This window comes from Ascaphus truei, chromosome 8 (genome assembly GCF_040206685.1).
Source record: "Ascaphus truei isolate aAscTru1 chromosome 8, aAscTru1.hap1, whole genome shotgun sequence".
Classification (NCBI taxonomy): Eukaryota; Metazoa; Chordata; class Amphibia; order Anura; family Ascaphidae; genus Ascaphus; species Ascaphus truei.
Genome location: NC_134490.1, coordinates 77,477,358 through 77,495,774, shown reverse-complemented (window position 1 = coordinate 77,495,774; position 18,417 = coordinate 77,477,358). Strand labels below are relative to the sequence as shown.

The 18,417-nt window shown below is 46.2% G+C and overlaps 1 protein-coding gene across 2 annotated transcripts in view; it reads right to left on the bottom strand.

The window, feature by feature from the left end:
• KIF11 (kinesin family member 11) overlaps positions 1-12,255 on the bottom strand; it is a 36,526-nt gene extending 24,271 nt beyond the window's left edge. The window contains exons 1-6 of one of the 2 annotated variants that reach the window (XM_075612769.1): positions 12,093-12,255; positions 6,953-7,047; positions 3,888-4,020; positions 2,410-2,507; positions 1,959-2,037; positions 911-1,096 (exon numbers count right to left, since the gene is read on the bottom strand). In XM_075612769.1, the coding sequence (XP_075468884.1) occupies positions 911-1,096; positions 1,959-2,037; positions 2,410-2,507; positions 3,888-4,020; positions 6,953-7,029 (573 nt within the window). In that variant the 5' untranslated portion in view covers positions 7,030-7,047; positions 12,093-12,255. Of the gene's footprint in view, positions 1-910; positions 1,097-1,958; positions 2,038-2,409; positions 2,508-3,887; positions 4,021-6,952; positions 7,048-11,290; positions 11,525-12,092 lie in introns of those variants that run through there. The other variant, XM_075612770.1, reaches the window with a different exon arrangement.
• Between the last annotated feature and the right edge of the window lie 6,162 nt (positions 12,256-18,417).

Sequence of the window (18,417 nt, the reverse complement as noted above, 5' to 3'; positions counted from 1 at the left end):
CCAATAAGAAATTCCATGTCAATAAAATGGTTGCTGCAAGTGAATAGACCGACATCTCCATGATTCACTGCTTCCCCCTTACTCATTGGCCAGTAGGAAATGTAGTTTAAAGCACATGGGCAGGACGTTAGTGGGAATATCTTATGAGCGGCACAGATCCCAATAGTTAGAACGGCTCGGCCCTTCTTCAGGAGTATTCTTGTTTCAAGAACCATTCAACCCAGAGGTCGCACTAATCCCCCCCCCCCCTTTTTTTATGGCTTAAAAATACACATCCGAAGATTTTGTAGGAGTATGGAACACACACACGTCATCGCTCAGCTCTCCGAGATCACATCCCCACAATGCACTGCACAGAACTACTCAGTGCATTGTGGAGACAGATTTCAGCAGAGCGGTGGCCTACATCTCTGCCCCTGTGCTGGCTGCAAGCCTGCGGTCTGTTCTCCACACACAGTAGCCAGCCCTGTGCGGAAATATACAGACAAGGCTAGTTTAAAGGGGGCCCAGGCATGTTACGGGCTTATACATACGTTAATGTGACCTGACTCAGCCAGCTACATAACTAAGGCCGCGTCCATAGTACGACGCGCACGCTGAAAACAAGAGGCCGCAAGGCAATGCGCACGGACAGAGCGCACGTGCACGAGAGCGACTGATGCTCAGCGAGACAAATTTTTTTCTTTATACCGCGCGGCGGCCTGGTCACGCGCGTGGTTCAGCCAATGAGGGCGAACCGCTCACGTGACGTCACAGGCATGCCCTCAATCGCGCAATCCTACAGACCACGGATCGCTTCTAGCACAGGCGTGCGTGACGTCATGCGTTCTGTCTCACGTGCATGTGCTATATCCGAGGCCACCACAGACCAGCAAAGTGTAATGACTGCAATGCAACAATCCGGATTTACCTTGTTCCGAGGATCATCAAACATTTGCAGCCTCTCGCCAACATCAGGAGATGTGCTCAGGAGATCAAACAGCTCTTCATTGTAGATCTCCAACAGAGAGACTTTCACAGAGAACTCGGTGCCGTTCTCCGAAAGCTTCTCAAAAATCTGATGCAGGGTTCGAGGAATTACACCGGCCAGAGGATCCTGCGAAGAAGCATCAATGTGAACAAAGAGTCAGTCAGTCAGTCACACACACACACACACACACACACACACACCACCACAGCTACACACACACACACACACCACCACAGCTACACACACACACACACACCACCACAGCTACACACACACACACACACCACCACAGCTACACACACACACACACACACCACCACAGCTACACACACACACACACACACCACCACAGCTACACACACCACCACAGCTACACACACCACCACAGCTACACACACCACCACAGCTACACACACCACCACAGCTACACACACACACACACCACCACAGCTACACACACCACCACACACACACACACACACACACACACACACACACACACACACACACACACACACGAAACTGGATCTACAAATAATGTTCTTCAATAAGTATGTAGAGTTACATATACACAGTATGTTTATCATGGTCAACTACATGCTACCAAAGTTTTGTAGCAAGGTGGGATTGCAGTAATTTGGCTAGTGTCAGATTGCAAATAACTAACGGAGCAAGAGTGTGTCCATTGAACACAGATGCAATACACGTAGCAGTGGGAGTATATTTACATTTAAGAAAAGGTACACTAGAGCAGTGGTGTAAAAACTACATTCCTTAGGTTTATGAATTGTTAATATGGCAACAAAATGATTTTGTGTTACAATAATGTAAAAATAAATGCAGCAGTACATGCACTAGCTGCAGCATCACGTATCGCCTCAACTTGTAACCCGTACCCCAAGACTGATTGGCACTTAAATACATTGGCACCAATAGTCAGATTTACAAGCCCGACCAACAAAAAGTATTTTTAATCTTGGAAACATACCTGCTCCCAGGTAAATTCTCCATCAGGGGATCTTTCTCCTTCCATAGTGAAGGTCTTTCCAGTGCCAGTCTGTCCGTACCTAAAGATGAAGATGGGTTTTGAGACATTGATAATATGCTCATTTTAAATAAACAGTGCGTTACTTTAGAGTAAGGCTAAGTCCCCGCTAGCGCTGATCGGGCAGCGCCGACTTACATATTTATATATAGATATATGCAAGTCCCCGCTCACGCGATGCTCGTGCGCGGGCACACACGCTCACCCGCGATCAGGTAAACAAAAAAACTATACTTTCCCGCGCACTCAACTACCCGCAATGCCCCGCGCGCACAAGCAGGACACCCAGCGCGCATGAGTGCGCTCAGCGCCGGCAGGGACTCAGACTAATGCTTTGCAGGGCTAGTAAACTATGGCAACGGTTAAATCAAGATCTGCCTTGTTCGGTACTTACGCAAAGACTGTACAGTTGTAACCCATTATAACTTCATCCAAAATTGGGCACACCACACTTCTGTATACCTCGATTTGTTTAGCTGAAGGGCCAAAAACCTGCAAAATAGCAAAAAAAAATTATACTTACTTCAAATCTTTAATCACTATTCCAAAGTAAGGTAAAGCAAGAAACCTAAGGCCGAGTCCATGGTGACTACAGCCGTGCGGAGTCACGCTGAGGGAAAGCGGGTGCTTTCCCTGGCCTTAGTTTGCGCGCCGTCCGGGGGCGTGTCGGGGGGCGGGCCAGTGACGTCACGGAGCTGGTTCACCCTCATTGGGCGAACCGCTCCCGTGACCGGCCCTGCGCTCCTGTGAGCGCCAAAACTAAAATTGGATTGTCGGCTACGCTTCCGCAAGCCTGCGGGCGCGTGCCCGAGCCCCTGCTAATGCCGCTCTCATTGCGGCTGCAGGGGCTCACTGCTGAGCGTCAGCGCGGGTCAGCACCTAAGCGCTGACCATGCCCGCGGCCCAACCCTTTATATCTATATCTGAGGGGCATTTTTAACACTGGTTGTAATAAATTAAACGCAATCCTACCCCAGAGTCAGTGAACACCAGATATGATGCACGTTACGAAGTCTGACAATAGTGAAAGGATTGTCAAATAGTCGTAAACCTGATTTTACGTATTTAAAAACAGAAAAAGGTAATAAATGTTTTTAAAAAATGCACTTTTCTTTGCAAAAAGTAATGCAGCTATAGCCGCTCAAACCATCACATCTCAGCCACGGCTCACTGACATGAACAAAACTGAAGCATTGTACCAAATACAAAACACGTAAGCGCCATTCAGATCACAGCCAACAAGGTGAAGGACAATATAAGCTGGACTACGGCTGCAGTCCTCCTCACAGTGAAATGACGGATATGTTAGAGCAGTCGTCATCTACTTGCAACCTATTAATCATCATTTTAATAAACAAGATACTGGACGTCCTTATATGATAAATGGACAAGCGGGAAAGGGGGCAGGTTGAGAGACAAATAAAAGCCACCCTGAACATTTGATTCCCAAATGTATTCACGTCCAAGAATATACCATTAAAGGCATAAATAACCAAATGTTATCCCACTGTACCTCTGGCACAAGTTCAATGTGAGACTAAAGGGGCCTGCAGAACCATAACATGATGACAGACCAGGGAAGCTATGGGACATATTATAAACAGACGAGGCGACGGGTGCCCAGGACGTAGTCACTATGTCACAGGCCCTCCAGGGACACCATGACAGTGTAATGCCTAGGGAGGGTGTTTTCAGCTAAGATCCCGTCCTGCGTTTCCATGGGAGAACAAGACACCATCTAACCAGTAAGGAAGACCGCTCCTCTTCCTCCTAAAGGGCCGCCGGCACTACAGGTAAAGTAAGCAGACAATCCTTCACAGTGAGCTCTTCCCGATCCGAGCTCATTGGCGCGAGTGCGAGATTTATAGTTACCATGTCGAACGCATAGTTTTTCTTCCCCAGCTTGTCATTTATTCCTCCTGTCCGGACGGAGACTTCTTTCCGCTGGGTCTCAAACTCTAACACGGAGTGGGAGCTGGCTTTCCGCTCGGCTAAATTAAAGGGCCTGATGGGAGAAAATAACCTGTGTTACACGGCCTCTTTCCAGAATCCCCCCCCCCCTATTTTAGTATTAAAATTGGAAATACAAAAAATTATTAATTGAATTTAAAAAAGTAAAGTGCAAATTAATAAAATAACTAGTAGGATTAGTCAGTTAAATTACATATACACACACTATATACCAGAGTGGGTAGAATGAAGACAAAAACTGTAACGATTGTCTTTAAATACAATCTTTTGCATAATTGTATTATTGTATGTAGAAGGATTACTAAAACTTTACTGGAGCCTCGTGATCCAAGGCCTTATATTGGCAATTCAACATTCAATTCAGCCCTGCATAAGGCCGGTTCTATAGTGCGCGCGCGGCAGTTTTAGTTGACCGAGGTTGGTCAGCCATTCTATAAATGGTGCCGCGCGCGCACGGTAGGGAGCGTGAAACTGGCCGACGGCAGGGGGGGGGGGGGGGGGGAGGCGGGAGGGAGAAGATGAGAAAAATTAAGAATTTGCGCCGCTACCGCCGTTGAAAAATGTGTGTACAAGGTTATTAAAAAAAAGTTTTTAAAGGATTCATTTATTTATTTGAACACACACACTATATAACAGCCCTAAAGCTACATTTCTGAAAGGCTCAACCAGAGCCCATTAATACGACCCAGTAATATGTTGGAGATGGAGCATGGGGCTGACCCAAAAAATGTAACCAATTAGATTTTGTTTAACCCTTTCACTGCCGGAGGCGCCTACAGTCTTAACCCTTTAATGCCACCTTCGGTTATTCCTGTACACTGACATCAGATCCACTAGTGATTATTTCAAGTGTAAATTGAGAATCTTATATTGCGCCGACAAATTGATTTTTAAGCAGGCTCTCCCTGTGCTTGTCTCTCGATTGTATACAGTTATTCCGGACTTATTTTGGGCTTTTCTGCACACCTGGGTTAATCAGGACATTTTGTACCTTTAACCATGCAGTTTGCTGTGCAGTGAATGGGAAAATATGATTTAGACTGTTTTTTAGAGACTCGTGCATAACTGGGAAACGTGCTGTATTCTTCCCCTAGATAGGCATAAGCAGTCAACAGCTTGAGCTGCATATTGTCATCGTGCCATCTGTGCTTAGGCTTTCAGACCAAAATGTTCAGGGCTGTCAGAGATACAATAATTTCTGAAAGTGGTAGGGGATGTTACATGGGCGAAAGAAAGATTTAGCAAACAAACAGTCCCCTGTGAGTATTTATGTAACTGGGACAGTCGTGCTAGCTGAAGGAAGACGGCATACGGATGCAAGAGTCAAGTACGTCACAAGACGAGTGTCAGGTGATGGTGGAGTCTTGTTTACATCTCTGTAAAAAAAACATGTTTTTCAGAAGAGATCTTGGATTTTTTCCTCTCCTCCCTAAATTCAGTCTAGTTTTCCATTCTAAAAAGGTTTATTTTTAATTTTTTTTTAGCTTTCATTTCTTCTTTAATAATAATAAAAAAAAAAAAAAAAAAAACATTATTTCCACCAAGACATTGATTTCATTGAAGATCACATATTTCGTGGTGGGCAAGCACAGGTTGTCAACATATCCCACGTGTTTCACCATACAAGTGAAGAGCTTAATAGAAGTGACCGCCCGTCCTCTTGCTGCTCCTATTCGCGAAGGCACCCCTCCTCCACCAATGTTCACCACAAGGATACCTCCAGCAGCAGACCACTCACTTGCAGAATTAGCTCAGTCCTTACAGGCTCTCTGACATCCAGTGGCTGCCATAGCCCTGTGTGCGTCGGACACATAGCTAGCTGTGCCGGGAGGTTTGTAGAGGTGGGGGAACGAGGGGGACTGCCGGACGCAAGTGCGCGACGCAGTGATACGCGACACCCGGAAGCAGTGCAGAACCCTGCCGTGTCAGTGTCCCAGCGCGCGGGACAGACACACACCAACTGAGGACTCACCTCCAGACCCCAAGCAGACGGTGATGAGATCAGAACTTTATCTTTTAACTGGACTACTAATCTTCACCCATATATGCAAGTTACAACTTGCACTTTTATTGCACTTTTATTGTATTTTTCAATACATGCTCTTCATCTTTGGCGAGCTTCTTTGCTTTTTTCTGACCGTCAATAGTACCTGGTCCCACATTATTTTCCATACACGTCAGCCATGAAGAAAATGCGTAGGGCGGACTGAGCCAACGGTAGAGGAACTGTCCGATACGTTCCGCGGTACACAGCGATTCCCATGCAAAAAAACATCACAGCTGTGTACCAGTTAGGCACAGTCTTTCCAGTGCCGCTCCTGCTGCTTCTACCAACGTTCATATGTGTGAAACACACAGGTAGCTCCATGAACCCACCATAACCTCCTGTATGTAACTGGGGAGGAGGCATCTCCCTGCCACACTTGTTGACCACCTTAAAATAAGTGAACTCATAAAAGGAAAGAATAGCATGGGGTCCGAGAACGGCAGTAGAGGATGAAAGGACAATGAATAGCAGGAAAGGACTGAGAGTTGGGCAAGACCTTGGGGGGCTTAAAGGTTCTTTAATATAGTCCACCACTGAAAACGACCACGGGGTAAATACTATATAGTCTGAGATGGCCGTTGAGGACCTGAATAGGGATGTTCTGATGGAAAATCAGCTCTGCGTGGCTGCTTTGGGCTATATAGAATTTGCCCCTAAATCCACACACATTTTGCATGCAGTACAGAAAATCCAGGCTTGAGAATTGGCATAATTTCACTGCAAAGCTTTGATTTTTAAAGCACCAACACAAAGGGACTTCTATGGCACCAAGTAAAATACATGCACTGTCATCAATAAAACGGTAATAGCACAGAATGGTAAGACTGCAGTTTCTCTTTCAAATACATAACAGAAGCTGAACATTAAACACAATTTGTATAGATCACAAACCCCTGTAATCGGATACGAGGACACATACCTGCATCTTACAACAACCTGGATATTTTTCCCTTTGTCGTCTTTCTTGCTGGACACAGCTGAGCTTTGGGAAGACATTGTCACTTCAAATGTGACCTGTAATACAAATCAGAGAAAAGGTTAAGCTTTTTAGAAGTATTTAGAAGTATAGCACAAAATGGGTGTGTTGCGTAAATACGGAAATCTTTGCCAAGACAGATGGGGCTGTTTACGGACCATCAATAATTGTTGATGACCAAAAACTTTTGCTGCTTGGTGGATCTTATAAAAATGACGGGGGATATGGAGTATTTTAATCAAGCTGGTACTGCAGGGGTTAACATTGGTTAGAAATTGTGTTAATACAATATTTTTCTCATGACAGGTCAAGACCATTCCTATGGCTGTGCTGATCTACAAAGAGGGCTTAATTGGGGGACTATCACTGATGGCCCAGTAAAGGTGAAATATGTAGTTTAGAAGGCTGTGGACGATAGCCAGATCCTAGGCTATCAGCCTGAAAGAAATCCTTACATTCTTGAAATATCCCCTGTGCACCACAGAGAGAGGCGACAAACAAGTCACCACTTAGCTGGAGAGCTATATTAAAAATAGGATATCATGGGATGACATCTATTCTGAAGAATAAGGTACAGATATTCAAAACATTTACAATTAGACTGGTTCAATAAGGCACTTCACGTGTAGGTGGTGGCAAGGGACATTAATTTGCCGCTCAAATTTAGGAATTGCTACATTCAGGCGCCAGATTTTCCAGAGGGGGGGTGGGGGGGGGGGGGGGAAGAGAGACAGCGCGGAGGTTACACACTCTTCCCAAAAGCATTTCAATTAAATGCCGGGGGATCGCGTGAGGACTCTGTAAAATTCCTTGCATGTAAATTGCCATAGCAACGTGATGTAATTTGACGTCAGAGCCGAGGGAAAGGGGGGGGGGGGGCAAGTTTGCGCACCTCTGCACGAGAGGACTACGTTTTGAAGGCTATCTGCAGTATAAATAAATCTATGAATTCTCATGTTCCACTAAAGGCATCACAACCTACAATAAACCTGTAATGTCAAACAAGTACTTTTGTAATGATCAAAGTTTGGAAACACTGTTTCTGATTTATAGCCTGCAGACTATACAACATATTTCTCCACTTGTACCAGACACACCAGCCCTGCCTTATGATGCAGCTTATTAGTCTATTAACAAACAATGCTATTATAATTAAGCCCATTAAATTATTATTTAGTCCGCCTTTGCCTCCACAGAGACCTGCACAATACTGCAATGTACTGTAGCAGCTCCAATTTAGCAATTAAAATATGAAAAGGTACAAACCTAGGGACTTAAAGCAGAAAAATGTAAAGATTCCTATATTATTTTATATTTATTTTTTATATAAATCTGTTCTTTTTTTGTAATGGTTTTGTTAATGTACCGATTATTCTTTGGTTGCTACAGCAACCATTTAGAAAGTCAGATCCACTTCCTCTTTTGAAACCGGCACACACATCTTTTTAATCTTTGCCTTTTGGCAACAAAAGGATAACAAACAGATCTGCTGCTGTGTTCCTAACAACAGTCTGTCTGTTACTCCAAAACTGTAACAATAATGTGCTTTACACACTTCGGCTGTGGCCAGGCAGGGAGCGGGTGCGCTGGTGCTGCGCCCTGCCGGGCGTTTTGAGGCCGGCTAGGTGCGCGCTCGTCTGGGGGCGCGGCCACGACGTCACAGAGCTGGTTCGCCCTCATTGGGCGAACTGCTCACATGACGCGATTGCGAGCGGCAAAATCAAATTTGCTTGCTCTGCAAGCATCTAAGCGCCGCACAGGCGCTTGCTCACACTGGCCACACACATTGCCTCAATGTGTTTGTGAGCGACCAGCGTGAGCGCACCCGCCCGCTCAGCGCCACCGTGGCCTTAGACCTCATCCAGGCAGAGTGCTTGCTCTCGAGTGATCACAACAATTAAAATAAATTGGGTCCAAGCTGCACGGCGCTCAGCTGCTTGGCGACACAAATCAATTTGATTTGGCCGCATCACATGAGCGGTTTGCCCAATGAGGGTGAGCCAGCTCCATAACATCATAGCCGTGCCCCCGCGCATTTAGCGGGCCAGGAATTGCCCAGCGACTGACGTCACGACGCTTGAGCGCCTTCCCACCCTGGATGAGGCTTTACCTTGCTGCGCGATTGGAGCAGAAGTGATCCCTGCTCATAGTGCTGGCGGCGATACGGGGGGCATCACTAAGCTGGTTCGCCGTTGGCGGAACCAGCTCACGTGAAATGCAGCCGCGTCAACGCGCTACACCGCCGCCAGGAGCACACGCACGAAGCAAAGCCGCCACCATAAACTCAGCCTTAATAATACAATGTTACATAACAGCTGCAGCACAAAATTGGAAGGCGGACATTATGTTAGGCACAACACCAGGATTTTGTCCGATTGATAACAGAAGCACCAAACAATTGGCAGCTTAAGTAAGAATGTACAATTATACATCGTCACATGCTTTTCACATTAAAAAAATAAAGATAAAACAAAAAGGGGGGGTGGGAATATAGTATTGCTGCTTTAAACATGAGACGTCTGACAGACAGTAATAATTTTACACACGAAGAACCAAAGGTTTCTGGACACTGGCAGTGGTCATCACAAGTCCTTACATAAGGGCAAGGGCTGACAGCAGCAGGAATTATTCTTTAACACAGGCTGTGTATGTATGTCTTTATTTATATAGCACCAAAAGTGTACTCAGCGCTTCACAGAGACAATACAGAGAATTATAATACAGTTGTGCTGAAAAGCTGTGTAATGCGGCAGGCATACACTTATAGGGGGTCCATGTTAAAAAATGGACAAGAAGCAAAAAGTCGCACACGAAGTGCTCATTTGCATGTCATTACCCAGAATCCCAGGCTGCAGTGGAAGCACTGTTTGCCAAGCGATAATTGGGAAAGGGAGGGTTGCAGACCTGTCAGACATGTGAATGTACCAAAAGTGATATTTGTATTTGCTGTAGAAAAAGCTACAGGCCCTCTTGGGCAACACACATTTAGGACGAATACTGTAGACGTCTTGTTCAGCAGCTTTATTTTCCCACACTCCTTACTTGTAAATGGGGCTGTGTGTAATGTACAGCTATGAAACCAACTAAACAGCAGCAAAGTGATATAAGTATATACTGGGATGTGCTGGCTAGGCAGGTTCATGCACAGAGATGTATGCAGTCGGCAGAGATTAATGTGAAATACTCGATGGGAAAAAGTGCTATAAAGAGTTCACATTATAAACTCAGATAGTGAACAACAAATGTAATTAAAACGTACATTCCAAGCTGAAATGTGCACGGTACTTAGCACGGTAACAGACTTTCGCAAATAAATACTCTTTACCTCCCAAGAGATACAAGTGTAATATAAATAACAGTGTTGGCCTAAGGGCTAATAAGTCAAAAACACCCTTTAACACATCAGTTGTAGCATCAAATGCAATAGGGTCACTTCTACTAAACAGGGAAATGTCACTCAGATTAATTCAGGAGTACTCTAAATCCCATCAATGTAAGGTCACAACACAAGAGTAGGGCCCACACAGCTTCTCCAGTTGCCCACATGTATTTACAGCGCTTTACAAAATTATAACACGGGAAATAAAGTACAAACAGGGATAAGTGCAGCAAGTAAAGATAACATAAGCAAAGAGATCCTGTCCCAGAGAGCTTACAAATCATTCACTGATTGTAGGGCTACATCACTCATTGTCCTATAAAAAGGTTACTTAGACACACTAACCATGGAACTGTACTATTCATTAGGCTGATTTCCCTGTGCTGCTGACCGCACTCGTGCTTGGAGAGCGGTGACGTCACCAACTCTCAAAGCATGCGCACCAACGGGTGTCTGCGCTATTTCGCAAGCGCGCGCAGGGGGGGGGGGGGGCGCGTTGCAGGTAAGCTCAGCACGGATCAAAGTCAGATTTTTTTTGTTTACGCAAGCGCGGGTGAGTGTGCCCACACTCCGCGTGAGTGGGGACATCAAAATTGAAATAGCCAGAAGCAACCTCGCCAAACACCGCGCTGTCAGCGCACTCAGCCTTAGGCACCTGATCAGCTATAATTTATAACAGGGCCAGTGTAAGAGAGTTCAATGCATTTTAACAATTTATCCGTAAAATCTCCATTACATGGGTTCTAGGGTCTTTGCATTCATTTCTGTGTATGAAAAAATAAGTTGCATTGTGCTCTAAACAAAAATATCAGCAAACATAGATGGTGACTATAAATGTATAGCAGATTACCCCTCCAGAGAAAGCAAAAATAAGGCTGGAATGTAAGGTAGCACCCATATACCTGTTAGATGTGTAAATGGGAAATAAAGCCCCACATGCAATGAAGTAAGGACAGTATACACCTGCCGGTGTCCAGCGTTAGTACAACATCATGGTATAAACATGGGGTTTCGTTTTTGTTTCTCTCCCTGTTCGCATTCATTTCTGTGGACTGACATTGCACTTTACATGTCCTTAAGGCATTGATCGCGCCCAGGGACCCTGTGGGAGCGCGCGTTACGCGAGTAATCAGTTGAAACTGATTTCTCGACCGGACATGCACGTTAATGCGAACCAGCTCCGTGACATCAGACACGCCCCTCCACAGCACGTCTACCATGTCCACAAAACGCACCCGCTTCACGCGGGTGACATCACAGATGCGCACGCCTCCGCACGAACAAAGCAATAACATGAGGAACGGAGAAACACAGCTGAAGTTTAAAATGTGCCTTCAAATAAAAATATTACACACATACATATATATATATATATATATATACACACACACACACACACACACATATATATATATATTTTTAAACAAACCGAACTTCCTGAAAATCATTAGATGATTACTAGTCTATGATTACTAACGGTCTCAGCTCTAGTTCAGCGTGTGCCTCAACCCCCAGGACTATCCGGACCCGATGCTATCCTATTGTCACGATAGTGAGTGGTACACCGAGATAAGACACAGCGTCCCGCATGGTAACAGGAGGGCTTATCTGATGCACCCGCTTCCCGCTGAGCCGTGTCTCCGGCACTTCACCTCTGCAAACCTCCATGTAATCGCCGGTGACCCCCACAGCAGGCGCTCCTACCTCTCGATGGCGGCCGCCCGGTCACTCAGACACGATATCCCCGGCTTGCTGAATCCCAGCCCACGGCACCGTATTACTGAGCCTCTGTAGCCGCCACTTTCCCCTCCGCTGCTGAAAATTTTGAAAAGCGCGCTTCCGTCCGGCAGCAGCCAATCACAGCGCCGCAGCCTGACATCCTCGGCGAGGATTGGCTGACCCCGTGCAGCACGTGACCATTTTTTAAAAAATCGGGTGGCTCGACAGCGCAGTGACGTGCGTGTGCGTGTGCGTGTGCGTGTGCGTGTGCGTGTGCGTGTGCGTGTGCGTGTGCGTGTGCGTGTGCGTGTGCGTGTGCGTGTGCGTGTGCGTGTGCGTGTGCGTGTGCGTGTGCGTGTGCGTGTGCGTGTGCCTCTGTAGGTCCCATGACACATGCAAAGTTCATGTTATTATTAAAACACCCTGCACCTATTTAGCAGGTACACATGTTTTTGGGTCCTGTAAGACCAACTGTACCTACTAAACAGAAAGGTTTTGTGTGTGTGTGTGTGATAAACCGCTTCAGTTATGGGACTTCCATGCACATACCTGTGTCCTGCATGTGTAGAAGAACTGCAGTGGTGCCTGTTTCTATGTGCAACATACTGGAGGGTCTGCGCTTTAATTTATTGATTTGCTGTATATCTAGGTTCTAATAGCTAAATAAAATAGATATAACCTGCTGATCACAAATCAGTCATCAATCTTCAAGCTGTTGTCATTAGCTGAAGGTTCTGAGCTTGAATCAATGACACGGGCAGTGAAACACTCCTCTGCAGGAATAGGTACAATAGGTCCGTTGCTAAATATTATTGTTTGTAAAGTGCTAACATATTCCGCAGTGGGGGTCCAACATCGCTGCACCACATCCCGTGACGCCCGTTGCCATTACAGCGAGACGCTCCATGAGGTCACAACATCAAGGTGCCATGACAAGGGATGCCTTATGGCGCCGAGCATTTTAACCCTTTGTTTTGCAACATTTTAACATCCTGGCCATTTCTGCAAATCATGCCATTGGACTTCTTTTTTTTTGCTTTACAGAGACAGCCCAAAGTTCAGCGCTCGAAAGATTTGATCGGAGTCATCATTACCTGTGCTGTTTTTGTAAGAGAATAGGTGCCGGTACGTGGGGAAAGCGCGGGGCCTCTTACCTTCTCCTGCTCCTCGTCTCATCCAGCGATGGAATGTTGTCATGGCAACATGTCTCACAAAGAGAAGATGCAGGGGGAGAAGGTACGAGAGAAAGGAGCCGGTACACTGTACAGTCACAAAATAAGCCCTGGTTATTACAAAGGAGAAATGTAGTGCGTAACAGGTCTTTCAGTGTCTGATGGCTCTCTTTGTACAATGATAATATGTTGTATGCCATTTTAAGCAGCATCCTGTGCTAAAGGTCATTGTTTTTTGCAATTTATTTCTTTCCTTATTTTAAGAGATCTCTTCTTGCCCCTTCCAAAGCTGTTTTAATCTGATGCTCTGAGATATAAAAGTTTGACATATTAAGTGTCCGGGAGGTTAAAATTAAGCTCTCACCACAGCCCAGTGCAGTCTACCGGTTACCATGGTAACCTCAGAAGCTAGAGATTAAAAACAATTTTTTTAACACTAGAAAAACATTTGTTTGTTTTTTAAGAAAAGCAAAACTCGTAGTCTTGTGGGGATCGATGCTTTAAAGCTGCAGTTCAGTCAATATCCTGCATGTTTGTTTGTTTTAATAAATCAGTTCTATAGTAAGAAAAAATACTTTTAGCATTTTCTGTTTTTAAAAAAACAACTTTGAAAGACCAATTTTCTTGTATTCTATTTTAACAGCCATTTGCTAAGGCACTGCCCCTTCATGCCCTGGCACACCCCTTTGTCAGCCCTGCCCTCCCTCTAGCACATGTCAGTGCAGGAATGCTCATGAATATTCATGAGCTTCCACTGACAGACAAGCAGATTATAAACAAATCCCAGCTTTTAATATGTCACCAAATTTCGCCTATCAATACATGGAGAACGAATTGACCTGCAGCTATACAGTTCTTTAGGTAATTAGAGATTGCACACATGAAACTATTGAAGTAAAAAAATAAATGTAAAAAAAAAAGACTGAACTGCAGCTTTAATGAAGAAGTGAAGAATTGTCCTCTATAACATGTACCCCTATAAATTCCCCTCTAAAAAGTGCTCATTTAAATTGTCTTCCTTAAAAAGATTAAAATGATCCATAAACGTATTTGTGTCCTTGATTGGTAAATGATTATTTCACTGTTCTTCGGGCCCTCTGAAATCCAGGCTTATCAGATATTTGCCTTTCTTTCCCTTTTATCTGTGAGTGCTAATGATGAGGAAATCATTCATTTGCAAAGAGTGAAGGAGAAACAATTTCAATCGATAATTTGATTGTAAAAAAAAAAATATGTCAAAATGTAAATACTTGTACCTTTGGCTCCAATCACCCACAAATGTAGCAACCATTATTAGTACACAGATTTCTCCCAAAACGTTGTGTTATATTTGAGTGAAGCCGCTCCCAAATATTGTGTTAATGGGATAATAATGGCTGTTACATCTCTACTTATAACCTATTAAACATGCCACTGCCATTAGTTCAGTTTGCTTCTCGGTGGGACTGTCCTATGCGCTCTCTGACCATCTCTTCTTGTATCATAACTTTCAATGCCCCTTAATTCCATCATACTGTACCTGTCTATGCCTCTCTGCCCTCCCTTCTATATGAACCCCAATGATTGCTCCAGCCCCTATATGCCCCCCTTGGGGGACCACGCCCAGGCTCTCTCCTGAATCAGCTGAGATATTGTTGACGCATGGTGTTCACCCAGCATCTTCCCATTCTCAAAGAACCTCTGAATGCGCATAGCTTGCTTGTTATTCTGGTGTCGCATTACTCCTCCCAATAATGACATACATGAAACTGGGATGTTGTCATCTTTACAGGTACCCCAAGCCAGGGCCATCTTAACAACATTAGGGGCCCCAGGGCAAAGCAGTGCACGGGGCTCTGCCTACACTGTCGCTCCCAGCCTCCCACACGCTCACTAGCAGCAGCAGGCACCGGAAGTGCTGCACTGCTAGGCTGCGAGCGGTTGTGACGCGAGCTGGGGTGCCGGGCGGGCGGAGAGCGTGCGGAGCAGGGGTGCTGGGCAGGGGGAGAGCGAGCGGTGCCGGGCAGGGGGAGAGCGAGTAGGGTTGCCAGGTGGCTTGTCCAAAAATACTGGACACAATGGTGAAAGGTGCGACGCACGCAAGAATCGTTGGTGGGAAGAATGTTATTTATAAATGACCTGACTGTTATGTCATTTGTTCTAAATTTAACTCCAAGTATTCATCAATTTGCACCAATTTATATTCTATTTCGTAAAAAATCTGGGGAGGAGTCTTGGGAGGGAGCGCCCTTCCGAGGATTGTTTTAGGAAATAGAATATGAAATAGTGCAAATTGGTGCATACTTGGAGTGAAATTTAGAACAAATTACGTAATGGTCAGATCATTTATAAATAACTGACCTGCAGTTATACTGTACATGGCGAGCAATACTGATCTTACTGCTCCTCCCACAAATTCCAAGATTGTTCCACCCCTTCTCATCCTCTCTCTCCCCCCTTGTCCTCTCACCCTCCCACCCCCCTTGTCCTCCCACCCTCCCTTGTCCTCTCACCCTCCCACCCCCCCTTGTCCTCTCACCCCCACCCCACCTTGTCCTCTCAACCCCCCCCTTGTCCTCTCACCCCCCTTTGTCCTCTCACCCCCCCTTGTCCTCTCACCCCTTCCCTTCATCCTCTCTCATCCCTCCATGCCCCCCCCTTCATCCTCTCTCACCCCATCCCTTCATCCTCTCTCATCCCCCCACCCCCCCCTTCATCCTCTCTCACCCCCTCCCTTCATCCTCTGTTACCCCCCATCCCTTCATCCTCTCACCCCCTCCCCCCCTGTCATTATCAGTACAGTAGCTTTCAAATTTAGACTTCAAAATCCAGCTTTAAATTGCATATTAAATCATGCCATTGAATAAGTAACCTGCTCTGCCTTCTTGGGGATGATCTGTAAGTAAGTAGAGTGCTGCAGAGATTGCAATGCTGCTGTGATGAGAGCTGAGTTATGGAGCCTTTCTGAGAATTTACAATGCTGGTTATTTTTTAATAGATCTTGAAAATGGGAAGAGTGTTAGTATAGTTAAAGAAAAGTAAGGGTGAGTGAACAATTAAACAAAGTTGCCAGTACTGTATGTACTGTCTGTCGTCACCACACACACACACACACACTGAGATACACACACACACTGAGATACACACACACACACACACACACACACACACACACACACACACACTGAGACACTCACTCACACACTCACACTGAGGCACACACACAAACAGACAGGACACAGACAGAAAGACACACACACACAGACACACACACAGATAGACAGACACACACATATACAGACAGGACACAGATAGACAGACACACACTGAGACACACACACAGGCAGGACATTGAGACACACACATATACAGACAGGACACAGATAGACAGACACACACACACACTGAGACACAGACATACACACACAGATACACACACACTGAGACACACATATACAGACAGGACACAGATAAGACAGACAGACACACACATAGACGGACACAGATAGACACACACTGAGACACATACACGCACAGATACACACTGAGATACACACACACACATATATACAGACAGGACACAGATAGACAGACACACACATAGACGGACACAGATTGACAGACACACACTAAGGCCTTGTTCAGGGTGCTGGCTTCGGAGGGAGGGCGTGCTGCCGTGCGTGCTGCCATGAGAAACAAAGTATTCAATTTGAATACTGGTTGTCAGGGTAGCAGCTGCCCTGTCTCCGAAGCCAGGAGTTGAAGCTGACTACAGTTTCAATTAACGAAAATTTCGTTTTTTGGAGCTGCAGCAGCGTCACAGGGACCTAGGCAGCCAATGAAATCATTCTTCAGAATGATTTCATGACTGCAACCTCGATACCCTGCTGTGTGTAACCCCGCCCCCTCCCCAACGCTGAAAAGTCTGCTGGGGGATAAACACAGATCACCCAGCAAACTGCAGCACTGCCTCCCTCCCGCCCTCCCTCCGAGTCCTGCAGCTGGCACCCTGAACGAGGCCTAAGACACACACACACACACTGAGACACACACACATATACAGACAGGACACAGATAGACAGACACACACTGAGACACACACACACATACATACGCTCACACACTGAGATACACACACACACACACACACACACACAGAGACAGACACACACATACAGAGATAGACAGACACACACAGGCAGGACACTGAGACACACACACAGGCAGGACACTGAGACACAAATATACAGACAGGACACATATAGACAGACACACACACACACACTGAGACACACTGAGACACACACACAGGCAGGACACTGAGACACAGACATACACACACAGCCTCACCTCTCTGCTGCATGCTTTTCCTCCGCTCTTTGGCCCCACCCCCCAGGCTCCTGCCACCTCCTGATTGGCTGAATTACACAGCAGCAACCAATCAGAAGCTGCCCAGCCCCCTAGCAGCAGCAGCCCTGCTCTATCCCATGTCCGTATTATCTCTCATATTTATCTCTCATATTTTACCGGACAGGGGAACCAAATACCGGACACCTGGCAACCCTAAGAGCGAGCCGGGGTGCCGGGCGGGGGGAGAGCGAGCGGAGCCGGGGTGCCGGGCGGGGGGAGAGCGAGCGGAGCCGGGGTGGCGAGCGGGGGGAGAGCGAGCGGAGCCGGGGTGGCGGGCGGGGGGAGAGCGAGCGGAGCCGGGGTGCCGGGCGGGGGGAGAGCGAGCGGAGCCGGGGTGGCGGGCAGGGGGAGAGCATTGGTGGGCACGCATGGGCCGGGCTTGTGGGGCCCCCCTATGCTGTGGGTCCCCCAGGCAACTGCTCAGCGTGCCCATACGTTAAGACGGCCCTGCCCTAAGCATTCTGGAAAACTTGCTATTGCTTTGCTCATCCCTATGGACGTGAAGCGGTTAGGATTACTATATTGTTTGGGTGGAACGGAAATAAAATGGCTTCAGTCATGTGTAAATCTCCCATACCGGAAGAAACTGATGTCAACAAGCTGTTGCAACATGTAGAAGTGATGTTATAATACATTCAGTGCAAGCTATGTTTCCTTTGAAATTAACTGACAAGACAAGTTCTGAGCTTTCAAAACACCACAAGTCAGATGTACTTAAGGAGAAATGAGAAGTGAAAAGCTTGTGTACA